A 19388-nucleotide genomic window follows, 5' to 3' on the forward strand; every position below is an offset into this window, starting at 1 on the left:
CTTAATATTTTTTTAAATTTAAATGTAAACAAAAGTTTTAGCTTCTTTCACAAACTTTAGCGGAAAATGTAAACAGCTGTTTAGTGCCAGTTAAACTTGGATTATGTTTCATGAATATTACCGCTATTCATCCTAATTCAAAAATATTACAGGAAATTTTTCTCTCTAAAATTATTTTCCTTGAACTTCAAAAAAATTATCAAAAAAAGGATTAGCCAAATCGGTCCAGCCGTTTTTGAGATTAGTACTTAGAAAGCCATTTAGTGGTTCATTTTTATTATATAAATAGCCTTTATATAATGATATAATGTAAAGACCTAAGTGTAGTAATTAATTTTGTACTATTAATCATTATTTGCGTTATGGCCATAATTCATCTATTATTTCTAGATACGATTTAATGATGACAGTTTTTCACAGTGCTACATTACGTAAGTTTTAAGAAAGTTATCAGATTCAAAGATCTAGGTCACCTCTTGAAAAAAGGGGTCTCTTTGTTTATTTCACAGAATAACTTTTTATAGTGTTTAGTTACATTTCTTTGTAAAAATGTAACTTATACACTTTACAAAAATTTAAACTAGGGTTAAAAAATAATACTTAAATTTTGTCTGCACAATTATAAATGGCCAATTTGAAAATAATTTTACTGAGAAAATTGTATTCTACTGTCATTTTTAATTTTCCCCCATTTTTATACACTAAAATCTGTGAACCTTCTATATATATATATTTCAATAATTTTTAACATGTTGATGTGCTACACCTATTCCTTTAATTATATTTTGTCACATTTTAAAGTAATAAAAAAACTTATTTTTCACACATTAATAATTAATTTGAAAACTTTTTAATATTTAAACATAATAAAAATAGAATAAATATATGAATATAAATTTATGTTTTCCATTTCCACGTTTAAAATATTTTTATATAATTATATGATCATAATGATTAATGAATATTATCACTACTTTTCAAATTCAGAAATATATTGGCAAAATAGCCAAAGAGTGTTAAGACCTTGGGCTTAGGGTTAAGCAAATGCTCAAGCACAGAGCCATGTGTCTGAGATGCTTTAAAAGCTCTATTTAATCTATTTGTATCTTTGTGTTCAAAAAGTGATCAAGAAGATCAAAATTCTGTTACTCAGGAAATAATTTATTAGCCATTAAAAACTATCAATAACAAACTGTCATATATTTAGTTTTGATAGGAGATAAATAAATTATATAAACAATAACAAATATAAATATATTTCACACTTATTCTCATTACAATAAATCTACATAACAAATCTGTTCTTTATAAACAAAGCTATCATTCATTTTCATTTTGGTAAAAGTAATAACCTTCCATTAAAAATATTTATCATTCAAATAATTAAATATAACACGTATACATTTTTAGAGGATTTGTTTAAATATTATTTAAATATCAAACAAACGAAATTGCTGAACTAGTGAAGTCTCAACATAACAAAAGAATTTTTTTAAGTTCATTATTAACAATAGATAATTTGAAAGATAAGTTAAAACTCATATATATATATATATATATATATATATATATATATATATATATATATATATATATATATATATATTTGTTGCTTTTGATAGAAAGTTGCATTACACAGACAGTGAAATGCCCTTTAACACTTCTGTAACACATTTTATTAAAAAATGTTCAAAAGACTTAAAACAATATAATACCTTATAATATTGTTTATAAGGTATTATGAGGTATACACAGTAAAAATAATAAAATTATAATGATACAATTTTTAACCTTTTTGAATGCTTGCTTTTCCTTTTTATCCCACATTACCTTTAAATAAATAACGATTAGTTGGTCCCAGATGTATTTTTCTCCCAGTCAAGGAAACCTCCTTTGTAATGCCTCGCACTAAACAAAAAAGCATAAAAATTGTAATGGATCAAAAATGTAAATGACACCATAACACCAAATAAAACTAACTGACACACTTACCTAATCAAAGTTACAAACAATATGAACGAATTTTAAATAATATGAATTAGGCAGTCATAATTTAAAAAAATTAAATCAAATATAATTATCCCAGAATTAGATTAGTTTTATATCTAATTCTTAGGTAATTAATAGTGTTCTCTAAATAAAATACTGATTTAAGAGTTAGTGGTTTAGCTTCGTGGTTGGAGGTAACGTAGGCTGATGCATTAGACTAAGTTATGGTAGTGGCTTGCCAGCCTGTCTCTAAAGCTCATTTTATCAATCAGTGCTTATTAGGGTGAAAGATATAACAATTTGGAGGTGCCCTCATAGGAAATTTGGGTTCCTCCACCATCTTATTCTCTCACTGATTATCCCCTACAGCAGGTTAGGGTTAATGGTGGGTTAGGTTGGTTTAACTGTTCACATCCCCACAGCTTACTCGTATAACAAGTTAAATACAGTAGAACCTCTCATATCCGACCTTCCCACATCCAACTCCTCCCGATATCCAACCTAGTGTCCGACTGTCTGTGTGTTTCGGCCATACTCCGTTGACGAGCCTGTTCAGACTTGAAAGAGTGACTCATCTACACTACAATATTCTTTGTTTTCGTACAACAAACGTCATTTTAGTCGTGGTTGTTGATGTAGAATAGTATTCTGACTGCAATCTTGTACTGTTCTATATTTGTTAACATCAATACTATTTGTGTTTTTCCCCATTATACTGTTTGTGTTTTTCCCCGTTTATACTGTTTGTGTTTTTCCCCAATTCATGACTATGGATTATGAAGTATTTATGTGAGATTGTGTGTGTGTGTGTGACAATGGCAACTCAAAACGTAACCGTGTTTGTGTTTCCCTGCAACAAAAACTTAAAGTGTTGCAAAGATTAGACAATGGGGAGTCTGTTATTAAGCTAGCTTCTGAGTTGGGTGTAGGGGTGACTACGGTAAAGGACTGGAAGAAAAGCTGTAAAGGTTTGGAAGCATATCCAAAGACAGTTGAGACAGATGATGCGTTAACATATTCACTGCAGGTGATGAGCATGCTCGTCATGCGAAAATGGTGCACCGGGCAGTGGACGAACGAGCTCGGCATATGGCAGCTGCTTTCAAATTGCCTCAGTGTGAGCTGAGCAGTTGCCCGGGAAGGCTGTAACACTCATAGCGAGGTGTGCCTGTTTTGGTGAGTCAGTTGGTGCGATTCATCACTGGTTCACCATTTTCGTTTGTTGTGTATGCTTTGCGATATTGTGTGAGTGGATTATAGTGTCTGTTGACTGTGTAAGTGTATGTACTCATAATGGAGGAAGACGATAATGTTATTGACGATAATTTTTCATCTGACGAAGACAATGGGTAGAGTTCGAACAGTTCTAGGGACGGTGAAGGCGGCGTCCCCCACCCCCAGTGAGCCAACCCACCCCAATACGTGTAATTGATGTACTATCTACATGTCATTCATGTACTATATACGTGTAATTCGGCCAACGAAGCTTCCGGGATACCTTGGACAACCCTTTCGGCTATCCTGACTCAGTTTTGGGTAATAAAAAACCAAAAAATTTCCCAAATTTCCCGCATTTTCTGTCGCCCGCAGTGAATGTGTTAAAAAGAAAAAAAATGTTGAAAAAACCAAAACTGGAACTTGTTTATGATGCCTTATGGATTTGGTTTTGTCTGGAAAGGTGCAAAGGAACACCATTGTCAGGCCCTATTGTAAAAGAAAAAGCCATAAAATTGCGTCACAAGTTGGGAGATGGTCTACAAAGGTTTAGTGCTAGTGAAGGGTGGCTACATAAATGGAAATTGCGTCATGGCAAACAACATTGTTATAATTGCGGGAAAAAAACTTTCAGCTAATGATAATACTGCTAGATAATTTAAAGAAAAATTTGAAAAGTTGGTCATAGAACAGAAACTTGTACCTGAAGTCTACAATGTAGATGACACTGGCCTAAATTACAAAATGCTTCCAAAAACCACTCTTGCTGCTAAAAATGAGCCTGTGTTAGGAATAAAACTTGCTAAAGATAGACTCACAATTACAACTTGTAGCAATGCTGCAGCAAGTCACAAAATGCCGTTGTTCGTCATAGGAAAATCTAAGAAGCCAAGAGCGTTTAAAAAGCTAAACATGGCAACACTTCCAGTTTTATATTGTAATTAATCATCTGCTTGGATGGATAATCATTTATTTAAGGAATGGTTTTTTTGACAAATTTGTAAAAAAAACCCTCAATAAAAAAAAACATTTAAAGTCTAAAAACTTAACTGCTCATGCTGTTTTGCTCTTAGATAAGGCTCTCAGTCACCCCTCTGAATCTGAACTAAAAAAAAAGAAACATCAAGGCCTCATTTCTACCGCTCCACGTTACACCTTTAATACAACCTATGGATCAGGCGTCATTGAGTGACTAAAGAGAAGATACAGAAGAAAATATGTCGGCTCGCTCATGGAAAAAAACAGAAGAAGGAACCTTTTTGAGGCAATGAAAAGTTTAAATATATTAGATGCTATCTATATCGTTGCTACAGCTTGGGATGAAATTTAACAAACCACCCTTCAGAAGGCTTGGAAAAAGATTTGGCCATAATTGAAACAAGAAGAACCTGAGCTGAGACTGAACATGAGCCAACTTTGACAGAAGCAGATGTTGAAACAGACAAAACAGATACATTACAAAATCTACAATTCTTTGTTTGAAGTTTATTTTTGACAATGGAGGGATTGTGAAGGAAACAGGATTTTTCCGGACATTTGCCATCGTTCAGTGAAACAAAAAAATCAGTAACACTACGTTTTGAGATCTGCAATCTGATCTCTTCTTCAGGTAAATAACTAACCTAATACATAATATTACAAACTAGGTTAAAATAAACAAATCATACCAAAGCGTTGTGGCATGCCTAATGGTGGTTGTCATTCCTGACTTACCACCTGGGAAAGTTGTTCTTTGCTCCTTCCAATATCCGAACTTTTGGGGTCATTCCAACCATGGCTCGGTCCGGTCATGGTCTGATATGAGAGGTTCTACTGTATCTAAATTGCCCAAGAATCACACGATTACTAAAGCGCATCCAGATGAGATGTAAAAGGTCTGTGCCAAAAGTTCTAAAGTCTCAATGTTTTATGGAAGTTATGTTTTACGGTATTGGAAGAGCCTATTACTGCACTGAACAACCGGTTCAGATTAACATGTAACAACCAAAGAATCAAAATGTAACTGTAGAATATAGTCAGAGGTTTCATCACACAATTTGTAGGATTATGTATACCCACTTTAAGGACATCAAACAAATTAGAACACCTTACACCACCAAAAATAGCCTTAAACCAGATATGATGATTGAAACTGGAGTGTATTAGTAGCCAGATGGTCATTAAAGAGCAGCTGGTAAAGTAGTTAAATAATCTAAAAATAATGCTTGACAAATATTACTAATATTTAATTTGATTTAACACAAGGTTGTTTAATTTATAAGCTCTTGCTTTCATAATGTGTTAACAATCATAAAAATGTTCAGTTCTCACAAATAACTTTCAATGAAATTGTTGTTTACTGTGATATTAAGTTAGATTTAAAGTTGTTATGTGACTCTGCCTATTGTATCTCATGTTAAATGGCAATAAAGAATGTCTATGTCTGTCTAAGAATAATGTTCTTAATATATTTAACCAAACGGGTAAACATGAACAACACTAATAAACTCAAATAAGATGTTGATTTAAAAACCACATACTTCTCTGGGCAACCATTAACTCTTCCCTTTACAGATTAACATCAATCTTAGATCTTCCAAAGTTCAAGCTCGTTTTGGTCCTTCGTACCTGGGAATGAATTTGAATATTTTTATTCCTCTCATCAGGACACACTCTTCGTAAATCTTGTGGAAATTATTCAATTGAATTTCAGACATTAAACTTGTTAAGAGCTATGGAGACATGAGCAGAATTAGCTATAGTGAGTATAACAGGTGGAGGGATCCAAATTCATGATGAAGATATCTTCAAAATGTTATTTTCTTTTATCTTACAATAGAACTGACTGATTAAAGAAGATGACTGCCCTCACTAGGCTCTTCAATGAGGTGGAAACTATCTGCGGCTTATACACTATCTGCTACACAACCACAGTGGCCAAGGGACCTCAGCAAACAACCAGACATTGTAATTGACAGATTCTGCTAGAAGATGAGGAGGGGAATTCATGCAGCTTTCTCAGCCATCAGGCAGCCACAGCTGGCAAACTACTACTGACCCACGCATTAAGTGCATTTCAGTTGAATATGCACTGAAAGTCTAACGCAGTCTGAACTTTTGACTCTATCAACGATACAGAGTACATTACAACATGGTTGTACTATACTTAATTTTTATAGTATGGTTGTAATACTGATGTTACTTAATTTTTATCCGCAAAGATGTAAATTGGATTTGACATATACTTTAGGTTTTTGTTCCAAACCTTTAGCAGCAGTGTGGCAAACCAAACCTCGCTTTTTACCTCTACTACCAACGTTCATCTACAAACAGCATATTATTCCTAGCTCAAACACATCTTGATCTGGACTTTGTGTAATAATGTAGCTATTGTAGGATGCCAAAATCGGACTTTTGCTTGCCAAACATCCAGATACAGATTCTTACTCACACACATACTTCATTCAGAATAAAAGTTAATATGTATTGAGTAAGATTCTTGTCTGCTGTAACATAGTGTGCACTGGTGTTTTAGTTCAATCATTACATAATATGAGGGGAAGTTTGTTGCCTGCTCCTATCTTGTGCTTTAAATGTCTTTCTTAAGATTGATTATAACTTTCTAAAATGACAAGTAAACTGGTTTTGAATTTCTATGGTTCATTACTTATCCAATCTGATTTAATTAGAACTGTGAGAATTCTTCAAACTACTTCATTTTAAAAATAATTCCATTGGTGTGCCATAGATAAGAGACATACCGTTAAAGATATGTGCTTGATACAAAAGATTTAAGATATTTGAAAAATATATTCACTCTCTAAAAAAAACAATCTTTTTAATGATGCTCTCATTTTTAGAACCTATATCCAAGATTACATAAGTTTAAGAGGAAAAACACCACTTTTTCTGCAAACAATCATTCTCTTACATTTCTCAGCAGTTTGCTTGATTCTGAAAAAGGATTGTCATGGCCTATAAAGAACCCAATTATGTTTTGGGTATCCTGCAAGTCTTTTTAAACTCAATTGTCATACCATCTCAGTACTGATTAAATCTAAATGAATTAGATTTTGATTCATCTCAAAGAAGTTTAAAAGGGCTCACAAGACATCTACCCTGTGGTGATAAAGCGACAAACCCTTTGCACTGTTGCCTCACTTAAGGATATGTAATCAGAGATTACCCCAAAACATGATTCACTGCTATTATTTTGGTGGCAGTCCACTCCTGCATGTTACACCTGAAGAAGAGGGTAAATTTCAATCCTCTAAATGTAGTGTTAAATATTTTGTAACACATAATGATGGTAAAGGTCAGAAATCCTTGATAGAGGTCAAACTGCATTAAATTTTCAGTTCATGATTAACCCCCCTCTCCCTATTGTGCCCTGAATTAGCATAATGCACAAGTCTACATTGCCTGAAATCATGAAGTTCAAACACTCTACAACATGAAGTGGTTACTATGAAGTGAAAATAATGAGACAAGCACCAGAAGTGTTGTCCATGTTGCTGTAGACTATGTTTAGACAAGACTGGCCCATATCAAAACTTTTATAACTAGAAAATTCGTCATATTGTGGTTTTAATTTTATTAAGTAATCACAATATTATAACTGAACCTGATATACTGATATAAATGCTATGGTCATCCAATTTGTTAAAGCCACACACAAAGCAACAGGCTTTACTTCCATAATTTACAGTAGACTATATAAGAACATAAAAAGCGAACTTTGTGCAGGCTTGAGGCACTTCTACCTATTGTATTAATAATCATAATAAAACAAAATCCCAGAATACTTGCTTTGAATATCCATTTGCCAGAGCCACTTCTAAAGCAGCTAGACTCCGCTTTCCTGATCTACAAGAGAATATCACATTCGAGTCTTGTGCGGGCTTGGAAAATTTGTACATTTTCTTAAATTCCTCATCTGGGGTTGCTAGTGCTTTGGCCACTTCACCCACTGCAAAAACAAATAAATAAATATGACTGATTTAAAACAGAACAAATATAACCTTACTTACAACATAACTAATTAATAATGTTAAGAAAGACACCACCAAGTAGTAACAAAAATAATTTGTTTAGAAATAGATGATCTAACTGAGTGCTCCAGTATAATAAGATTGTTCTTTGGTACTTGTCAGAATTGTATTTGAAGATTCCTAAAAATCCATACAAAATATCCATGAGATACCGCAAAATTATATTTCAATCATTGCCACATAGTATTAGACAGTGTCATTGCATATGATAATGCATAACACTCATTGCTCGTGGATATATTACCAGCAATTATTTAGATTGATCAATTAATAACTGATAAGGAAAAGGTTACGAATATTAGAGTTATCCACATTCTTATAGATCCATTACCACTGGGACATTACTGATTTGAATCTCATTCATTTGAATGCTGTAATAAACAGTAATTTTCCTACAAGAAATATTTTCTTTCATGCTGTTTTATTTCTACGATTTAAAGAATTTAATAAAAATTCCTTGCAAGTTCAAACTGATTTGATCACGAGACAAACAATTAAGCATGTGCTAATACAAATTTACACAAATAATGCTGTAATCTACTTTCTGAGTGCACATGTACATTGTGAACTTGATGCAATGTATGTGCAGAGTTGTATGAGAGAGTGCCATTTGAAGTTTTGGGAACGAATATCCAGGATAAAGATAGAATTGAAAAATGAATGAATATTCTACAAAACACTAAATTGACTAAAATTGCTTCTTGGGAAAGAAAAGTAGTACTAAAGTAGTAAGTGTCTCTCATGCCAAAACGGATGCCTCACTTAGCTCCATTTCTAAAGAATGTCAAAATATATGAACTTAAAATTTGGCCAAGTGGTTCCATCAGCTCTACATGTCCAATTCAAATGGATTTAAAAACAATTGCATTAAACGTATTAAGAAGGTAAAATGGAATAAAAATGCAAGAGGCTCATCTTAAAGACCAACTTGAGGCACAGGAATTTACTGACTTACTTCTTAAAATAGGAGATGGAAGAGTGTCAGCAAAGACAATGGTTAAGTAAACATTCCAAACACTATTCCAACATTAAGCACATTAAAAGAAAATATTCTTGAATAGCTAAAAGAAAGAGCTATTTCTACTAAAAAAAGCACATGGTGGCAAGAATTAATGATTCTTCATAGGGTTAATTTCCAACTGAGATAGTAAAATATTAATCTGTGAACTCTGTTGAGGAGATGGAGGACACAGTTAACTACCTTGTAGAGTTTCTCCATACATTGCATCCACTGGAGATTTCACCTTACAATCCACAGTTCATAGTTGGGTGTTCCAATAATGCTTCTGTATAATGTAGTGTGCTGCTTCTTTGAAATTCAGTAGTGGTATTTAACTGTAAGTTAAAGCCTTACACATAAACTTTATTGAAGCAACCATCTCCACAAGTTGTGAACACATTTTTCTATCTAGAATCCCCTTGATTCAATCTAACTACCACTTTCAGATTATAACGGCTGCAGTCTCCTATTAACCCTTTCCACTCGGAGCGGTAATGTTAGAATATCCACAGAGATCGGATGGGCAGCAGTGTTGGCCACCGCCATTTCCTCTAGCGTGCGCATTTATTTTTAGAGTTGCCGTCCTCAGAGATCGGATGGTCAGCTGTGCTGTCCGTTGAATAATCCTACTAGCGCTCGGATGGACAGCAGCGTTGACCACAAGTTGTAAACTCTTTTTTTTTATTCTGACGTAATTTTTTATAATACAATGCATTAAGATCAATCAGCTGTTTCATTACAAAGCTTGGAAATTGATAATCTGGTCAATATTGCATTCTAGGCTTTCGTTTCAGTGCGCTTTTAACCACACTGATATACGAAAATAACGAAAATTGATATTTGATATATAATATTTTATTATTTATATATTTATTTGTTAAAACTTAATATATTTATGCTTGTTAATTTTTTACCTCGTTTTTGTGAGATGGTTCTTGTTAAAATATGGATTGTATAAGTAGTAAATTAAGTATATGTTATAGACTGATTTTAAGAATATAGTATTTATGCACCATGGTGGAAGAAAACATAAAAATAAGAAAAAAAACATTGAATTGCCAACTGCATGTATATTTTATTTAATGTATTGCATTATATTGTAATAATAAGTCACACATGCTTCCAAGCACCTGACTCTGTAAATTTATGTACATTTTTGAAATAAAGGTTATTGTAAACTCTGTAAACATTGTCACTAGTGAGTTAACCTACACGCATTATTAGAACGGATTGTTTATTATTCTTAGTATTGTGCAATTTTATTAAATATTAGTTTAAATGAAGTATTGTAGATATCAGTGTAAATATAACTGTAAATAAAAGTGTAAATATATCAGTATTAATACCTGGTTTTACTGGTATTATTATTAATGACTGGTATTAGAGTTTGTTGGCGATGTAAGGAACACAAATAAAAAAGGAAGACCATGGTGGGGACGCAACAATGACATGGCTGCTGTGTGCATGCAGACGCTATAGTGGACAGCACCGCTGCCCATCCGATCTGAATGGACAGTACGCGCTAAAATAATACGAGCCTATGAGAAGCCATATTTGGTCAGCACTGCTGCCCATCCGAGCCGAAAGGGTTAAGATATGTTTCACCATGACAAGAAACAAAGGTTAAGGTCAGTGACAGGAGAGGATTTAAGAAGTAAATGTTTCTCCCATGACCAATTGTACACTGCCTGCTTATGTGTACATTGGGTACAAATGCAACTTGAGGGATGAACAAAACACATTGTTTATCAGAAAGGAGGTTCTATGAAAATCTGTGTTTTTGTTTATCATTTCACATTGCTAGAAGTTTCCTGGAGGTGTAGACAAAAGCATTATTTTATTTCCTCAAATCAAATAAATTAACTAATCAAACACATGATTTGTACATTCGTTATTACTGTAGCAAATTATAAGTACTTTCAGCTAGTTTAGCAGTACTAGTATATTTTTTTTATTAATGATTTAAGTGTTTCTAAAGACAATATCCAAAACTGCAATATTCTAAAAAAAGTTTTGTTACTGCAACAACTAAAAACTAATTGTAAACTTTTATTTTAAAACTAATTTTTTATCATTTTTTCATTCAAATTCAAACTAAGGCAGGGTGCACACTGAAGAAAGCTGTTTCAGGAAACCGTTTTCATGAAATTGGTTTCAAGAAAACCATTTAATTTAAATATGCACACAGCAGAAACGGGTTTCCATCAGTTTTGTGATGGATTCGGATGATGATGATGTGGTTATTTTGTGGTGGCTAAAGAAAAAGAAAAGAAGAAAGTATTGGGTTCACCCGTTGATCAGGGATCGTAAACACAGTACTTACGTTGTAGCTCTTCTTTTTTGCCAAAATTTAAGGGCAGTGATAACAATGTATGTCATCGTATTGTTGACAAAAATTTGAAAATAGCAAAGGCTATCAGGAATTATCTTAAAACATATATTTTGATTCCAGGGATAGCAATTCCGCCACAATGGGAGTTGACACATGAAAACAGGGATTAGGTGCAGGCCATATTGTTGTTGCATTGAAGTATGTGCAAAGGCTTAACTGCTTTATTCAATAATGTATATGTCTTTTAAAGTCGACATATTGTTTATCGTGTTATACTTAATGCCGATTGCCATGCTCCTTGTACTTTATCCCTATTGCTGTATTCCTTTAGGTGGAAATCATAGAGGCAAGGATGGTTTTCGACAGCTTCTGCTAACTTCCCTTAGAAATAAATTTCTGCCATACTAAAACAGCAAATTCTTTTCGATATATTAGGTTAGAGATGTGTCATTAAAAACGTTACACAATTTTAATGAATATAAGTATCAATGGTATTGGTACCGAAAATTGAAAAAATAAGTATCGACACTATAGTATTACTTTTATACTGTGGAAAGCACTTTTAATAATTTATTTAAGTCATACATGGTATTAAAATCACTTGAAACATGAAACTAAAGCCATTATGAAATCTGTTTTTTGGGTTGCGTGTAAACCAGTTTCAAGAAATCAATGAAACTACAGTTTCATGAAACGCAGTGTGCACAGTCCTTCGTTAATCTAACCTATCTGTTGCAAGCAACTAAAGTTTCTCGTTTCATGAAATCGGTTTCCTGAAACAGGTTTCTTCAGTGTGCACCCTGCCTTAATATAATGAAATTTTAATACCTACCTAGACCAGATATTTCTGACATACTAACTAGTCCTCATGTAAGTTTACAAGACACTCCATGTAACTAAGTTAAAGATTAAATAAACATTGTAAAAATCATTTAATTCTAAAAATTAAATTAGGCCAGTTAATTCTTAAACATTGTTCACCTGGAATATGATGAGCTCCAGGGATGGTACCAGTTTCAGCCAACTCTTCATTCTCTCTCACATCAATCAGAATAGTATCCTGTTTCTTTCTAGCCTCATTCAGCTGATCAAAGTCCAAATGGCGAAACTCTTCATTCACACTACTCATGTTTGTACTTAAATTTCGGGATGTGTCTGAAATATAAGCTAGAATTATTGAATGAAGAATGATTTATTGCTGTCCCACTTTACAAAAGTATTAACAATGTCATTATATATGCTAGGTATAGGTACTATTTAGACTACTAGTTACATCATTTTGAAGCATTTCGCTATAACTAGTTTAAAGTTTTCTTACAACTACTTTAAAATTTCCTCATTAAAGACTAGATAATATTTTCCTTATAACTAGTTCAAAATTACTTGTATTTTAAAATTAAAAATGTATTTAAAATAATTTAAGTACCCTTCTTTATTTGAATAGAAGGCTTTCATTTTTAACCACTAAAACCATGTTATCAATATAACTGTAATTATTGTTAATAAATACAACTTTCTTAGTTTAAAATTTGTTTTTAACGGCGATATCATTATGAAGGTATCAGGACTTTTTTGACGTTTGTTAAGTGCTACAAGAAATCAGTAATCACATGTTTTTCGTTTGACACCAGCAGTAAGATGCTGACTGCCTTGGTGCCCACAAGAAAATGTATCCATTACATGAGATGAATAACATTCAAGAAAGTCTTGTCACGAATGGGTCTGGAATGTGATCTAAATGAAAAAATACCTCAGGATAATAACTATCAGTTAAATAATAAACATTCTTAATGATGTGACCATGAATGCACTTATTGATATTTCATTCAAGGCCATTGGTCACATTTATAATGATTAAGGGAGATCTGATATATCTGACATCATTTCTCAATAAAACAACAGTCAAATTTCTGAAGAAAACTTTTAAGCTAAAAGATAAAATTATTCTTTTCATTCCTGCAATTAAAATATACATTTAATATTTACTAAGCTATTTAAGTAACACACTTCATCTCTTTCACTACAAACTGATGTTTTCCTGGACATCCAAAACCCAATATTATTATGTATCAACTTAATGATTGTGGACCGAATATTGAGTAGAATCTTCAATAGTCTCTTCAAAGTCAAATAAAAAAAGTATTAAAAGCTTTATTTTATGTTATAATGTATAAAACATTTTAAAATAATGTTTCTACGGTTCTTTAGAAAAACATTAAAACATTTTAGCTCTAATCATTAATAACAAAATTCATTAACTAAAACCACTGCAAAATGTCTAAAACTGGGCTGGCAGTTTTGTAACAGAGTGTAAGCAAATTGTATTGCAACAAGAAGGTTAAAGGTGATAACAAAATTATAAAGAAGTAACCTATCTACTTAAAGTAGTTATAAACTAAATTTGTATGGTTTTGTTGAAACTTATTAGAATAATTATTCAATCAAAGATGACGAGTAACACATATTAAAATACAAGATGTTCTGTGTTCCCTCCGACTAAGTAAAAAAATAAAAATAATTCATCATTTTACAGTAAGATATTAAAAATTAAACAAAGCTGACGTTGATTTAGAAAACACGTTATTGATATTGTGAGGAAGTGGCACATTTTTGTTGAAAAGTATTGTAAATTTGTATAAAAATTGTATCAGAATATTTCTTTTTAACACTTTCACTGTTTATCTTTATTGAGTGGTGTTAACTATTCTCATAAGACAAGCAAGCGCACTAGAGCGTCTGCCGCAGCCAATGTGTTAAAGGAAATAAAAATAACAAACATATTCAAATCTTAATAAGGTCAGTCATTTCTAATAGTTTTATTTTGTTCTCTTAGGACAAGAAGCTGAGAAATTGTACTTAGTCCTAAAAGGACCTTTACGTTTCTGGAGTGACAGGATATTCTGGATGGGTAAGGTTGGTGGTAGGGATATTCTGCATGAGTAAGTTTGGAGGTTGAGGCCACCTCCTGTTGAGATCCACGAGAAGGAATTTTGGGCATTAATATCAATCATGACTCCTTGGAGGAAGGGGAGACCAGCTCTGTAACAGCCTCTCTGGCCAAAGGGGGCAGGAGATGGCATGCCCTTATGTCTAGGCTAATAACAGCCTTTAACATGTAGGGAGCCCCACTAATGCCAACAGTCATCCCAGCAGTAGACTAGACCAACCTACTGTCTTGTATCTAGATCTACCCTTGTGCCCCAATATCTCGATATTTGCAGTTAATTCATACTTTAGTATGACTATCAGACACTCTTTAGAACGTTTTAAACATGAAAAATAAATGTTGAAAGCCATCACTAACGTTGTCAAGCGATAAGAAGGTTCATTTTCCATGTGCCACGATGCTTCTTATTTTGTTCAATCTGACAAGAAGTAGAGGCACTTACATCATCTGTGTTTTATCTACCAACAGTGTGGGGATGGCCAGGGAAACTTGTGATCTGTTCTTGGTTTTTTCCCGTGATCAGATCACTTGAATGATTTGTCACGAGAAAGTCTTGTTTACAAATGCCACTGGCCATCAGTGTGGATATGGTAGCAGCCTTTGACAACACCCTGCACTGCTGGCTCAAATAGAAAAATATCCCTCGAGATAGTAGCCAAATTCAACCTCAGACCACATTAGGACTCCAATCTAGGTGAGTAATGCATCGATTAATTAAATAAGACTTCTAAGGATAAAAATAAACTTAATCCATTTATAATATGTATCAGGCTCACCATCACACACACAGGACTGATTTGACTGTCTTCAACTTACCAGTGGTAACAAGTGGACTCTGACTCTTCTTATCACATAGCAATGTTAACAATGGCTTTCTAATACTTAATTTTCATGTTTCATACTTTCTAAGAACTATCTTATTGTCATATTAAAATAAGAAGTAACCATAAATTAAATTACATTCATACCTACAGTACTAAACTGGCAGGTTCTAGAGTAACCAAATTAGTTTGGTTCAGTTGAAACATAGCCTAAGTAGCATAAATCGAATAACATGATTTTCTATTTTTCTTATTCCCTACTTACAATTTGTCAGGGTAGCAGATTGTATTGATTATATTCGATTTTCAGCAATATTTTTGTTTATTACCTTTAAAGGAAGTGTAGACGAAGCTAACTCAAATTTATTTAAATTTTCCTGGGTGGAGTACGATAAGCGGACCCGGTTTTTTTATATCGAAATTATAAAACTATATTTATTTATTATACATATCGATATAATGAACCGAATTCAATGAAAAAACAACTCTTTAATTACAAAATTACAACGATTATCAATTGTTAATGGGTCAGATTCCGTTATAATTATGCCCCCAACGCTTAAACTTTTTTCAATGAACTTAGAACGTTATAAAACGATGTAGTTGAGTAACGGAACTAACATTCCATCAATCAACAAGCATTTCCAGGTATTGTAATCGGTATTGTTGTCGCTGTTATCTTATCTTTCACGAGAATCCCGATTTCGGCAGGCCGCGCGGCATCACATAATTATTTCAGTTTTTTGCACGGTACATAATTGCCTTTCCATTACAATTCAATTTATATTTCTGATCAGCCCCTCTAGAATTTGATATTTTACTGATAGGTACCTACTATCTCGAGGGATGTTTTTCTTTTGTTGACCTACCCGCTTATCGTACCCTACTTTATCGTTTGATTACTGGTTATGGTTCCTTTAGTATTTAAGACATTACAAAATTATTTAAACTATTTCTATTACACGTGACTTTAATTTAATATTATAGATTCATTGATAGTTCTGTTATTCGATATATAAGTATCGATGATTGTAATAAGCGAGATAAAAACCGGGTTCGCTTATCCTACTCTGCCCATTCTCCTTTTAAGCTCCTAGGCCTAAATAACAAGAGTACACCTAGCCTATGGGTACAAATAATAATTGACAAGAATACATAATTCCTTGGTTAAAAGAAACAAGGGTTATCATAAATTGGTAGCTTATTACAGGGACCTATCAATATCCACTAGTTTAATTTGTTAGAAGATTGAAAACGTTTTCAGTTTATCAGTAAGAAATTAGTAATAAATTAGAATAGTCTGACTCAACAAATTTTCTTACATTGAACTATTAAACTTGAGAAATTAATCTTGTCAAGATTATTCTTGTAAGATATCAACTGAGTGTGTAGATAACTCGGGTTTTTAAGGTTAGAGGCCGTCATACTTGAAAGATAGATGCGATCATACATTGGGATATGACTGGTTGAAATCGTTCTTGTCACCTTTAGAAGTCCGGACATCCAATGACTAACTCGATTATACATAATATTCATAATTGCAAATTTTCACTAACCTTAACCAACTGAAAATGGTTATAAATTGCCTAAAGTTTGTTTTCGTACCGAACTTGAAAAACAAAACAAACCCGTCAAGAAGAAGACAAGACACGATATATAGGCAGCTGTGAACAGTAAGGACAGTTAAATAAATTATTATAGGACAATCAACCATTGCTACCACTGACGCTGTTTACAGAAAAAAAATTTAGGAAATTCCTGGCATAACAATATTAATTAATTTTTATTTACGCCAAATAAAATATAAAAATATGGTAATTTGAACATTTATGCCTACTGCAACTTCAGCAAGTACAGCAAAGTAAGTTACCGCCGTTACCGGTTAGCACGTCGCAGACCTACATTTGCAAATAACAACGGCTGCTACAAATATATAAATATTACTGTTTATCACTATTTTATTGCTACTTTTTTATTAGTATTATGGTAAATATTACATTTACCAACTACCCTCTTGTATCAACAATTTTTGACGTGACAACGTCTTAAATTAGGTTGCGGCTCGGAGTCACTCATGAAAAAGTGTAACGCCCGGTAACGTTACGATGCCCGTCCAGTGGGTCCGCCGCACGGGATCCGCACGGGATCCGCACGGGATAAAGCAGATAACTGTGGGTCCGCCGCACGGGATAAAGCAGATAACTGTGGGTCCGCCGCACGGGATAAAGCAGATAACTATGTTTATTCGTGAAAATGTGGAGTGCTTAGATTCGTCATTTACAACAACTACAACAATAAAGGTAAATAATTGTACACTGATATTTCATTATCGTAAACTATGATTGATTGATTAATTGTTAGATTGACACAAAAGTTGAGAAACTGAGTTTATAGGTTATGTCATACTATTGACAAATGTTGATAGTGTTAAGTAAATTATTAGTTTAAATCACTCTGCAATCAATCGTAATTCAGTCGATTGAGAAGAAACAGCGCGTATTGCTAGTCAAACATTTAAAATAACAAATTATAACCTCTAACCTGTCATAACAGTGCGACCAAACAAACGAACTAAACCGACCAATCACCACGCGCGGAGTTAGAATTTAACTGTGTTTAGCAAGAATTTCAAGTTCCAATTTTAGTAAATGTTTTATTCAACTTTACCATTTACAATAACAAATTTTAATTAATTTCAAATTATGTACAATGTTTTAGTAAACAAAATATATTTCTATAGTTAAAATTTGTGCAATTCTTATTTTCATTCAATTCCTTGTTCCTATTGTGCAATTTAATAATATTCATATCAATAAATATTCTACTAAGAAAAAGACGTCACGTAAAATCTTCGCCCGTAAAACCGACTTTACAGGCAACCATAATTTTTTATATGAGTTCGATATACAATTTTAGGAAACTTTTTTATTGTGTTTCAACGTGGCTCTAAAATTTGTACTGGTTGTTTGGTCTTCTATCTACGAGAAGAATAATCGTCAAAATACGGGAAGAATGATACAATATTAAGGTTCGGTTTGTTTGGCTATACGAAATAAACATCATAGGTCTTAAGACGGACGAAAAATATTTCTCAAGTAATGGTATTTATCAAATTACATGTAACAATCTCAAGGGGTTTAATTTTAAGTACAACCAGCAGGGCAAGGTAAAAGTACTCCACACCATTTATCGCGTAACAGGCCTTTGTTAGAGTTGGATGCAATCTTGCTCATTTCCTTTTTGAGGTATTCTGCAGAATAAATGACATAGAGATTACAGAGTTCAGACAATCGTGGAGAAAACATGTTACGTATCGGTCCTCGCAACATACTAAACGTAATATGAAACTACTAAAACTATCGATATATCAATTTCACTAAAATAACCAAACAACACATTATTAGTTTCTTATTAAAACTCAATATTAAATGTACCGTTTACTTCTGTTTTTCAACAACTATTAAATGAAAATATCAAAATAAGTTAAATAGTTATCAAGTCACTAAACAAAATAACCACACGAATTAAAAATATTTAAATTCTAGTAGTTCTGTTCAGATTATTCAAACGTTTTAAAAATATAACAATAATTAAATAAGTTATTGTTTTCCAATAGTTATATTTAACAAATAAGAAGAATGTTTGTATATTAAATTGACGGTTTTATGTTTTGTATCGAATGTAGTCATCGATAATTATATCTCAATATTGTTCTCGATTGTTTTATTGGTCCTACATGGAAATGCAGCTCTTTTTTACTTTCTACCTGTAGACGAAAGAGAAATTTTACCAACCTAGTGAGTGTGCAGGTTTCAGTGGCATTCAGTCAATTCCTATGGAATGACATATGTTGTAATCGAACTCGATGTTTCCTATATAGAAAAGGAGATCCATGGAAAAAGTCAAGTCTATATGTAATTTTGTTCTCAAGATATCTTGCGGACAGACATACAGAAATTAAAGTTTTCCAGCTCCTTGGGTTTGCTGAGGTTACATATAAAATTTCAGGTTTATATCTCATTTCATTATGTTAGTTAATCTGCATGTGTTATTA

At 32.8% G+C, this 19388-nt stretch overlaps 1 protein-coding gene across 3 annotated transcripts; it reads right to left on the reverse strand.

Annotated features, from left to right (window-relative positions):
- Window positions 1-1607: 1607 nt before the first annotated feature.
- On the reverse strand, window positions 1608-17039 carry LOC124362465 (rhodanese domain-containing protein CG4456-like). Of its 3 annotated transcripts, none has more exons than XM_046816988.1 (4): window positions 16891-17039; window positions 12548-12721; window positions 7993-8152; window positions 1608-1908 (listed from the first exon to the last, which is right to left on the reverse strand). In XM_046816988.1, the coding sequence occupies exons 2-4, from the start codon at window positions 12693-12695 to the stop codon at window positions 1848-1850; spliced, it is 369 nt and encodes a 122-aa protein (XP_046672944.1). In that variant the 5' UTR covers window positions 12696-12721; window positions 16891-17039; the 3' UTR covers window positions 1608-1847. The 3 variants fall into 3 exon arrangements, with proteins under 3 accessions (XP_046672944.1, XP_046672945.1, XP_046672943.1); XM_046816989.1 differs by having other exon boundaries at window positions 16820-16981; XM_046816987.1 differs by having other exon boundaries at window positions 16657-16980.
- Between the last annotated feature and the right edge of the window lie 2349 nt (window positions 17040-19388).

The sequence above is a fragment of the Homalodisca vitripennis genome, chromosome 5 (assembly GCF_021130785.1).
Source record: "Homalodisca vitripennis isolate AUS2020 chromosome 5, UT_GWSS_2.1, whole genome shotgun sequence".
Lineage (NCBI taxonomy): Eukaryota > Metazoa > Arthropoda > Insecta > Hemiptera > Cicadellidae > Homalodisca > Homalodisca vitripennis.